The following is a 10,894-nucleotide window of genomic DNA, read 5'->3' as shown; positions in this document are numbered from 1 at the left end:
GTCAATGAAGTTAGGTTTGTCCTTTTAATACTTAAAGTATACGTTACTGATGATACATCTGTGCGATGCAGCTTTTAAACAAACCCATAACAAATGCATGATCTAAACACATGAAATGAGTTGTTTTGATGAACACTGGCGGGGTCACAGCAGGTCTGACTTTCATCGGGAACTCCTAGGTCTTACGCAAGCGTGCAGCCCCGCCACATGTGTGCGGCTGTGATAACACAATCTGCGTCTTAAAAGCTAAATGTCTCGCAAGACGAGTGCGTGACAAATTCAACAGATAGTCAGGCAGTCGTTTACCTCGCCAACAAGCCAAAAAGTTACAGGGAGCAGTGCCAACCTGCGACGGCTACGAAATAGGCTACGAAATAGAAAAAAAGACCCGTATGTCCACGCCTACAACATCTGAGTAACTTTGACCATTTCAATGCTGTTGCGATGACTGGCCGCAAAAAGTGCTGAGTGGCAGACTGCAGCTGCATGTGAACGCGGAGAACATCAGCAGGCTTCGTCAAAACTTGACAGGACGCCATGGACACACTTCCCAGCATCCCCTCTGAGGAGCCCAGGGTGAAGAGAGACTTTGACCAGATGTGAGTCCATTTGATTTAGATCAATATAATGACATACACAGATATACTGTACCTCTAATCCCCAATGCTTTTAATATCCTTTAAACTCATGAAACACGTTTTGTTTGTAATCTGGGACAGATTGCTCAGATCTGGAGAACTTTCGGTATTTATTACTACGTAATTAATAAGTAACTGACCTATAACTAAGCCTATTTATAATCACTCATGTATTTCCACAAATCCCTTTCCTCTGAGGCTTTGCCCCCATCACTTATAGGATTTAATCAGCAGGTACAGTAGCTACTGCTGTACAGTAGGCACTTTTGCATCAGGAACATTAGCTCCACACCAGCCTTTATGTGGATTGATCGCAGGAGTAATATCCTCAACAGCTCAGCAAAAACACATTTAAAAAAACAAGAGCTTTCAGGTAAATTATTTACAGCAACCCTATATGTATGAACTGTCAGGGAGGGTTGAGACTGGAGGTGCAGCCTGTGACTGTCAGGGTGTCACTGATAAATGACAAGCATCTGGAAATGAGTGACACAGGAAACCATAAACAGTTGCACCGGTCAACACAACAGTCTGTAAAAAGTTATTCCTGGATGCTTTTATTTGTAATTTTCAGTCATTTAAAACAGCGGTGGAGATGGTCAACTGTAATAATACAACTTCACTCAACACCCAGCATTGTAGGAGTAGGAAATACAGACCAGGAGCTTCCACTTAAATGTAAACAAGCTAGACATTTAGATTGAAGTCCTGAATTTCAAGACCTTGTGATGGGAAAAAAATGCCATTTAAGAAACCATGAGGAAACCTGATAATGTCACAGAAAGCAACAAACAACAAAAAGGTCTTCTCACCTTAGATTACCTCTTCCCCTCAGGCCCACATATACATAACCTCTGGATGACCTTCTGCAGACCACATCTGTAGATCTCCACAGATATGGATGTGACATGCACCTCTTATGTCCTGTTTTCATAATCATGTGTCTGCAGAATTCAGCTGTGTTGTGCTTGATCACAGGGTGTTCGTCAACAGAAACCTGACGCTGGAAACCATCCGATGCTATGGATTTGACATGGACTACACGATGGCCAGTACGTAACAGTAACACCTTTGTGTGTGAAAGTTGTCTCACCATGAGAATGTTATTAATCTGTTCTCTGTCGCTTAGACTTCTGTGCTCTAGCTTAAGGATTTTCTCTTAAACTGCCCGCACTACATTCACCAGCTTTATTTATGTGTGTGTTTGTTTGCAGTGTATAAGTCTCCCGACTACGAGAGCCTGGGCTTTGAGCTGCTAAGGGACCGAATGGTGTCTGTCGGATACCCTCATGAGCTTTTGCGCTACACATACGACCCCAGCTTCCCAACTCGGTTAGTTTTTGACCTATTCATGCAACAATAAATATATCATTTTATCTGACATGGCATATAAACATAAGATGAAATTGCAAAGGAAGAAGAAACATATTTACTTTTTTTCTTATTAGGTCAGGTAGTATGTGCATTACAAAGGCTCACTTTGCATGTCATTTAATTGAAAAATGAATGGCAAATATTATGATTATCGATTAATAATTGAGGGACTTTCAAGCAAAAATGCCAATCATTTCCAACATAACATTGCCATGGACTTCAGGAAACTGGATGGGAAATTTTCTCTATTTTTGACATTTCAAATATTATAAACTCCACCCAAAAAATATTGAGCAGATAAGTTGTTAATGTCACATCTGATAACTTGGTTCACACATCCTTTTCTTTTTTTCCCTACCCTCAGTGGTTTAGTGATTGACACCAAATACGGGAACCTCCTGAAGGTGGATTCAAACGGGAATATTTTAGTCTGCAGTCATGCCTTCGGCTTACTAAATGGGTAAAGTAAAAGTCTTATCAGAATACACTAAAGAAATGTTAAAGTGTTTTAGTAGTGACATATCCACCTATAAACCCAGGTGAGTCAGGTCAGAAATGGAGAATATGCATGTGTAACATTGACCTTTGTTATGACCCACAGAGTAGAAATTCAAAAATACTACCCCAACAAGTTCATCCAAAGAGATGACACCGACCGCTTCTACATCCTCAACACTCTCTTCAACCTCTCAGGTACTAAATGAACCTGTCAACATGCTGAAATGTGGACATTTTGCTTAATACAAACCCTTAAATAAGTATTTGTCTGCATCTATAAGTGTTCTGTTCACTAACTGAGCCTCCATGCACTCTGCAGAGACGTACCTCTACACCTGCCTTGTGGACTTCTTCACTAGATGCCCCAGATACACAAAGTAAGTGTTGTTACCTTCATTTGTTTGGTAATTCCTCAAGCTTCTTCCTCTGATTTGTGATAAATTAAGAAATGAATCCTCTTTCCCTGCTGTTACAATTCTTTCAGCCTCGAGAAAGGTTTCCAGCACGGCGATTTGTTTATGTCCTACAGAAGCATGTTCCAGGATCTTCGAGATGCGATGGACTTCATCCACGATACGGTGAATAAAATGAACATGTCTCTTGTGGAATAAATTGTGTTCCATTTTCTCTAAATGTTTTACTGTCCGTTTGCTGTATAGGGAGCCCTAAAGGGACACACTGTCAAGAATTTGGAGAAATATGTTATCAAAGATGTGAGTAAACTGAAAGAATATGCACCAATTAATTACAATAAGAGGTTGAAATAAATTATAATTATTGTGTTCCATACAGCCAAATCTCCCTGTACTCCTAACCCGACTTAAAGTGATGGCCAAGGTCTTCCTCGCCACCAACAGTGACTACAACTACACTGAGGTGAGCCTCTAGATACACTAAATGTTCAAATTACATGAAAATTAAAGACATTAAAACTGTGTTTCTCCTTCTTTATCAAGGCTATCATGAAATACCTCCTTGACAGTAATGTTAAGGTAATACAGTTGAACTTCTCTTTCAAATATTCAGAAAATATGAAGTGGATTATTATTATTAATAACTTAACATGACTCTTGATTTCTAGTCTGGAAGTCAAAAGGAGTCATGGCGCTCCTACTTCGACCTCATCGTGGTGGACACTAAAAAGCCTCTGTTCTTTGGAGAGGGGACAGTGCTGAGACAAGTGGACACGGTATAATTTATAAAAACCTTCTTTCATATTGAAGATTTTTCATGGTGATGTGAATGAACCACAGCAGGTTTTTGGTAATATGTTGGGTTTTGGGCCACAGAACACAGGAAAGCTTCGGATTGGGACGTACACCGGAGACCTCCAGCATGGAACAGTTTACTCCGGAGGTGACGTCATTTGATTGTTTTTATTCAGTCATTATTGTGTTTTTGTTTAACCAAAATATAGTCTTTTATTAAATATAGTCAAGTAATGAATAAGAACAGAACAAAGACGTTTAGAAACTGTGAGGTTTTGATAAATTCAACACTGGATTTTTATTTTCAAAGTCATATTAATGTATGTTGTTTGAATTTGACTCTTTTATTTATTGTTACCCAGAGTTACATTTTCAAGTTTAAGTGAATGTACTTTTATTTGCTTCATTTATTGGTGGGGCAGAATTGTTTTAATTGTGTTGTTCCTTTTCATAGCGCTTTGACAATAGTTTAAACAATGGTACATATAACACAGTGTACATGTCCCCTCAACCTTTATCCATATATATCTTTTACTAGCTTCTTTAGCTGGTTGAGATTATCATTAAATATGTAAATGCTATCAGTTCGTTGGTTCAATATGAGCTGTTGGTTAGGGGTAGTGTTTATTTTTAATTACTGTGCCTTTTCTTTACTGTTTCAGGCTCTTCAGACCTCATCAGCGACCTGCTGGAGGTCAAAGGTAAAGACATCCTTTACGTTGGCGACCACATCTTTGGTGACATCCTAAAATCTAAGAAGCGTCAGGGCTGGAAGACTTTCCTGGTCGTACCAGAGCTCAACAAAGAGCTGCAAATCCGGGTCAAGAAGCAGAGTGAGAAAGAAACATTGTTGGTGTGCTTTTATTGTGGTTGTTTCTAAGTACTGATGATTCATTTGTTTTTATTTATGCAGGTATGTTTGAAGAGCTGAAACGTCTCGACTTCTTCTTAGCTGAACTTTACAAGTGAGTTCATGTCTATCTGTTTTTGACACATAGAGACGAGACAGACAAATCATATATGGAGGAAAACAAATGTTTTTGGTTGATTGTTTTAAGCTGCAACACATGACATCACTTATTACATTTTGGAAACATTGTTGCCATGACATAAGCATGTTATTGTTCACTTCCGTTACAAGAACTAGGTTACATGCAGAGATGTAACAAAACTGTGAACTCTTTTTTTTTTACTGTGTTGGTCGTCTGCAGGCACATGGACAACGGCAGTCAGCACTGTCCTGACATCATTGCCATTCAGGACAGAATGAAAGTGAGCTTTATGTATTCAAACACATTTTTCTTACATTACACATCTACATCTTTTAATTCTTCAAGTTTTTTCCGTTAGTTTTACACAGATTAAGGACATGGATGCACCACGTTGTTAATGCAGTTGCTACTGCATTGGAGGTTCAAATAAAACAGCAACATTGGCTTTAGAAATACTTACACACATTTAGGCTTTATTTGGATGACCGATATATAGATTTGGTTATCTTAATAAAAGCCCAGATCTATGCGTTGAACATTTCAGTAATCTATAATCATAAACAACATGTGAAAGAAAGGGTTGGTATTTGTACACTGCAACAGAATAATAACTCCAAAAAGATTCTTAGCCTAACGATAGTTTTGTAATGTCAAAAGTGAAATAATCCTGCATACTTGTTCGTGCACGTTTAAGACCAGAACAATATTCAAAGAACTTTGAGGATTATTGCATGCAACAAAATCCCAAACCACGATGACTCGTATGATAGGCATTTGTGTTTCAGACTTGTTATGGCACTCTATCCAGGTGTTTCTGCTGATGTTGTTTGTGTTTGCAGGTGCTGACTCACAGAATGGACATGTCTTACGGTCAGATGGGCAGCCTCCTGCGCAGCGGCTCCAGACAGACGCTGTTTGCCAGCCAGCTGATGCGTTACGCAGATCTTTACGCCTCCACCTGCCTCAACCTGCTGCACTACCCCTTCAATTACCTCTTCATGGCTCCTCCAGTCCTGGTCAGTCCTCACACATACTTACACCTACTCAGATAACGAGTCATACTCTTATTAATGAGCTATTTTCATGTCGCACTTTTCATGCAAAAGATGCAGCTATAAGTGCATTATCATTGTCTTTATAAAAATGCAACACATTAAAACAAGGAAAAATATGGCAATGAAAAGAGAGTATTTTCAAAATGAGAGAATAAGTCAAAAGTATATTATGAAATTAATTATAAGCCAATAAATATGTTTTCAGTTTTCCTTTAAAATATTCACAACCCCCACATCTTGTATAGCTCTTAGTAGGGTATTACATAATTTTGAAGCACAATTGTAAAAGTAGTGTGGCCTATTTTCTTGCAGTTAATTGTTTATGTTTAGAATCCCAGCAGTGGCAGAAGGATTATAAAAGGAATGTCTCCAATGTAGCCGGTGTAAACCTTTTAAATCTTTCAAAACAAGTAAAATGGCCTCAAAATGTGTCAAATAAAGATACGTGGAACAATGCCATAACATAATGTATATTCCTGCATCCTTACATAGCTGTGTTTTGGAAATGCTTCTTGATCACCCTCTTTGTGTGTTGTAAAATGATGTTTTTTAATAGTTTTTCATCTGTTACATCTCATATAACTGAACTCTCTCAGATGCCCCATGAAACTGTGTCACAACAATCGACTGATTTTGCTTCAACGGAACTCACCGTCACCAACAACATTGTCAAGCTCACCATAAACTAAGGGTATTATTATTAAATATGATGCAGTATGACATACGTGATTTTTTACTGAACTCCATTGATGGTTTATAACATTTCTCTCTTCCTGGCAGTGATAAGGACAGCTGTGATGTTTCATAAGAAGAGATACAGAGTACACTCTGTATTTCATGGACTCTGATTAGAGTGACTGTTTGCACCTGAGCTTATATAAAGAGTTCGATGCAGCCTTGAAGTGACTCCTTTACAAAGAAAACAAAGGTATTGCCCCACCTAGTGGATATGAAGTGCTATGCCATGCAACAAGATTTTAGGGTCCAAAGCAAAAGGGGTTACTGACTGTGTGTGTTTGTTTGTATGTATATGTAGTGTTTAACAATTGTTACATGTAGTGCTGCATCTGCATCTTTAATTATTTTGAGAAGTAAGTATCTATGCGTTGTTTCTGCAGCCTCTGCTGAACCATTTCAATAAATCCTTTATATCATTTGTTTTCATCAGTTTTATTTAACTTGATAGTATATGTTTATTAGAGAACTGGCAGACAGACATTTCCCATACGGGCTATTTTTTTGTTAAGAAGTAGTTCCAATGGAGATTGCTCCCAAAAAAGTAAACTCAGAGTAACTAGGGGTCCTGGAAATAAACATTGCTGTTGCGCTTTTCCTTTTTAAAGACCCTGTGGGCACCAAAAAATACTTAAATATTGTTATATATTTGGCATAAATCTCAGAAACACTCAAAATAAAACCCAGGCAAAAGGAAGCAGAACAAAACATACAACATTATGTTTTATTATCTGGGTAAGGTGGCCCTTTAAAGCTTTCCTTTTTGTATTGCATCTGTTGTCCATGTGATGGCAGTGAATCACCAACAGACTCAGGTCCTGTATGTGTGTGTCAGGTGTTGTGTGTGCCTGCTAGCTAGCCTAATAACTGAATACTGCATGCTAAATATTTTATTTGACAAAACAATGATCCATCTTTTTCTTCTCAATGACATGAATCAATGTTTTACCAATTAAATTCAGTAAGAAAACTGCTGCATGTTTTTGTATATATCCCCTCCTAATGAAAACTAATCTTATTTTGCTGTTGTCATAGTGGAAACACACACCTGTGCAGTTCTATAATACACACAATCTGTATCTTCCTCTTGCCCTCTCCTCGGTTCTGATAGTCCTGCTCCCACGGGAGGCAAACCTTTATCAAGAGAGAGCTCAGAGGAATGTGTTGTCTCTCTCACACACACACTGTTTATCTGCCTCAAAGTATATCAGTTATGTGATCATATATAAGAGGGAAATGATTCATTGACGGTGTTTCTTGCAGTTTATTCTGTTCTCCTGCATTGCTTCTATCCAGAGCACAACATTTAGATTGAGGAGCACCTATAAGGAGGCCTTCACATGGATCATATAATCTATTAATAGTCCAGCTGTTACACTTTCTAATAAAACATTACATGCATATCCAAATCAGGAGCCACCCCACTTTCTGGCACCTCCTCACACGCACACTGATTTCATTTCCTGTATCAAGTCTATTTCAGCTCATTTGTGTTTCCTTCGTCATTGTCTGCTTGTCACCTGGATTTATTGCTATTGTACGTTTGCTTTTCATTTTCTACAATTTTTCATGTTTTTTTTCTCACCTGCTTACATCTTCAGCCTCTAGTTCCTATTTAGCTTCTCCTCAATGTTATATCACACTTTGTACATAAACTAACCTTGAAGTTATCTGATATCTCATGTTCACTGAAACCTAATCATACAGGGAAGTCCCCATCCTTCCACTGATGCAGATATTGATTTTAACTTTGTTTTTTTTAATAGCATATATGCAATTTTAATAGGCATATCTTTGACTTGGGTAGCCTGACACTAGAATAAACATTCAGTGGGGATAGCCAGCAAATGTGTAGGCTTTGTTTCTGAATGTAATCCTTTAACAACCTAAATGATTGCGAAAACCTGCAGGAAATAACTTGAACTATGTCCCATGCCTACTGGTAATATTTAGTGTGCAAACAAGTCTTACTGGCTTGTTAAAATGTTCTTGACAAACATACACACTTTTCTTGCTCTGCGACCCCTCCTTCCTGTCCTTTAGACAACACACTGCTCTATCGTATAGGAGCTGTTTCCACACACACAATTATATTATTAAAGAGAGGGGGCTTTTTGTTGAGGATGTCCCTGAACATGAATTCATTTTCATTATATCATAAAACATCAGGAAACATTCATGTAAACGACATCAAAGTAAACCTATAAGTACAAATTATGTTTCAGAGGGAGGAACTGGGTGCTTCACCTCAAATATAAAGTTATGGGTGGCAATAAGTCGGTACAGCTTCATATTAAATTGGATTATAGAAAGGACAAGCATTTTATGGTGTGGCTTTTTATATACAAAGCCAAAGATCTATGGTATTCATTTTCACAGAAGACAATAACAATCAACTTTGCAAACGTGTGACTTTCTCATTAAGATTGACTTATTTACATTTTAGGTCAAATGATATTAAAATGACCTTTTTTAAAAAAACAATACTTGACAGAATAGTGCATCCACTCTATCTGCTCTTTCCATCAGGTTCTTCATCCACAATGATGAAAATATTCAAATTGTTGTTCTTTTTTTGATCTGTTAGGACATCCCATCAATCAAAGGTATGCAAGTAATTGTTGTACATGTTCCCCTAACTCAATATGCAAATAACTGAAAACTGCATTTTTGGTGTCTTGGAAAGCCTTGTAATTTCCTGTAGAACTAGAAATACAGTTGAACTAAGTATGGCTATGCATTCTAAGTTTACAAGAGGAAATTCCTGTATTAAGATGTCACACAAAAGTACTATAATTAAGTGACATCAGTTTGTCAAATCAAACTCATTCACAGTGTGTTGATATTAAAATATTGTTTACCTCTTATGAAATTGTGACTGATAAAGTGTATGTCTTCTCAACACTTTATTGATTAAATTGCTTCCAAACATATCAGTGAAAATGAAATAGGAATACAAAGAGGAATGTGTCTGAAAACTAAATTATTCCAACTTATTTGAAAACAGTGTATTTGGACTACCCTTTCTACTGCAAGCAGGCCGTGATCAGGCCTGAGATTTCAATGTTTAAGTGCAATTATAAGATAGACTTTTATGAGGAAATAAATTGTTTTTTTCAGTTTCATTCATAGTTTTCTTTTCTTTTATTCAGATAAAAGCCAGGGGTTATATTTTTAAACGACTATTTCAAATTTATAAGAGATTTTTGTATCTGATACCTAACAATACATTTTTAAATACAATAATTTCTGCTCTTTTAATTAGTTTTTTCCATAAAATAACAATGAGCAATTGAAAACTTCAATTTATTCATCTTTATTCAATGAAGTCAAAAAAAGAAGACATTTCTTACATCAAAGAAATCTTTAGGAAACCACAAAAAGTATAACGTATAAACATTTAACTTTATTTTATATTAGCATCACATTTTTGAATAGCAGTTTATTACTTAACACATTTTCTAAAGGTTATTTCATGTATATTAAAAAACAAGCTTTATTACATACAGTGAAATGAATACACATCCAAATGTGAACAGCAGGCCTGACACATTTTAAAAGACACAAAAACATTTGTTTCATGCGTAGCAGTCGGAGCATGTTGTGTTCTATGTATTTAATGAAATGCAGATGTGGCTATCTCATAAGCTTTTATTCTCTGTACTTTGGTCTGCACATGAAAAGGCTGCCTAAAAAAAGCTCCCCTGACATGTTGGGTTTCAATGCAGGATACTTGCTGCTCTATGCAGTCAGATAACTGCAGAAGCACCACCGTCCCCCATTCCACACATTCCAGGATTTCCCAGCAAGCATTGCAAGCAAGCCTAAACAAGTCACGTTCTTTACTCAGGGAGAATTTCACACAGTCAAGTGACTGAGGTCTCTTTTTGACTTCCCTTCAGTGTACAATCACATAAATGCACTTTGACACCAATACTTTTTAAAAGCCAGACAGACATCAAAACACCACAATCTTTCCTTCCCCTGAAACGTTTATCTGCATTAGTGCCCAATAGAGGTTTTCTTTTTTTCTAATGACTTGTGTGCTTCCACTGCTGTGTAACAGCAAGCTGGACTGCTTAAACATTTCCTGCCGGAGAGGTCTGCTGATAGTCATCAAAACAAACAAACCTCTTTACTGTCTTACTTTACGGTTCAAACATGAGGCACACACAGGAGCAGTGACACCTAATCTCAACACGGAGAGAAAGAAAGAGAGAGAAGAGAAGGCCAAACGCGAGAGGGAAGAGAGGGCCTTGCTCCCTACATTCCTCCCAAACCTCCCCTCCCCCTATCGACCTGCTACCACCAAAGATGCTCAAAAACACACATCAACCTCTCCCGCCCACTTTTTTTTCTCCCCCATCTGCTTATTTTACCATCAGCACACAGAT

General features: G+C 37.6%; 1 protein-coding gene across 5 annotated transcripts; it reads left to right on the top strand.

The window, feature by feature from the left end:
* The first annotated feature begins 295 nt into the window (after positions 1-295).
* Positions 296-9,625, top strand: LOC134868776 (cytosolic purine 5'-nucleotidase-like). Of its 5 annotated transcripts, XR_010166313.1 has the most exons (18): positions 296-599; positions 1,617-1,690; positions 1,853-1,970; positions 2,377-2,472; positions 2,614-2,705; positions 2,830-2,887; positions 2,995-3,088; positions 3,170-3,223; positions 3,303-3,386; positions 3,467-3,502; positions 3,592-3,699; positions 3,800-3,866; positions 4,381-4,551; positions 4,632-4,685; positions 4,921-4,990; positions 5,550-5,726; positions 6,362-6,456; positions 6,546-9,625. XR_010166313.1 is itself a non-coding variant. In XM_063890079.1 (17 exons), exons 1-17 carry the CDS (start codon positions 538-540, stop codon positions 6,452-6,454), a joined length of 1,497 nt encoding a protein of 498 aa, XP_063746149.1. In that variant the 5' UTR covers positions 296-537; the 3' UTR covers positions 6,455-9,625. The 5 variants fall into 5 exon arrangements, 3 of the variants coding, with proteins under 3 accessions (XP_063746149.1, XP_063746151.1, XP_063746150.1); XR_010166312.1 differs by having other exon boundaries at positions 4,632-4,683; positions 4,930-5,726; XM_063890079.1 differs by having other exon boundaries at positions 4,632-4,683; positions 4,930-4,990; positions 6,362-9,625.
* Positions 9,626-10,894: the final 1,269 nt, after the last annotated feature.

Source organism: Eleginops maclovinus, chromosome 8 (genome assembly GCF_036324505.1).
Source record: "Eleginops maclovinus isolate JMC-PN-2008 ecotype Puerto Natales chromosome 8, JC_Emac_rtc_rv5, whole genome shotgun sequence".
Classification (NCBI taxonomy): Eukaryota; Metazoa; Chordata; class Actinopteri; order Perciformes; family Eleginopidae; genus Eleginops; species Eleginops maclovinus.
This window is presented reverse-complemented; position numbering and strand designations above follow the sequence as displayed.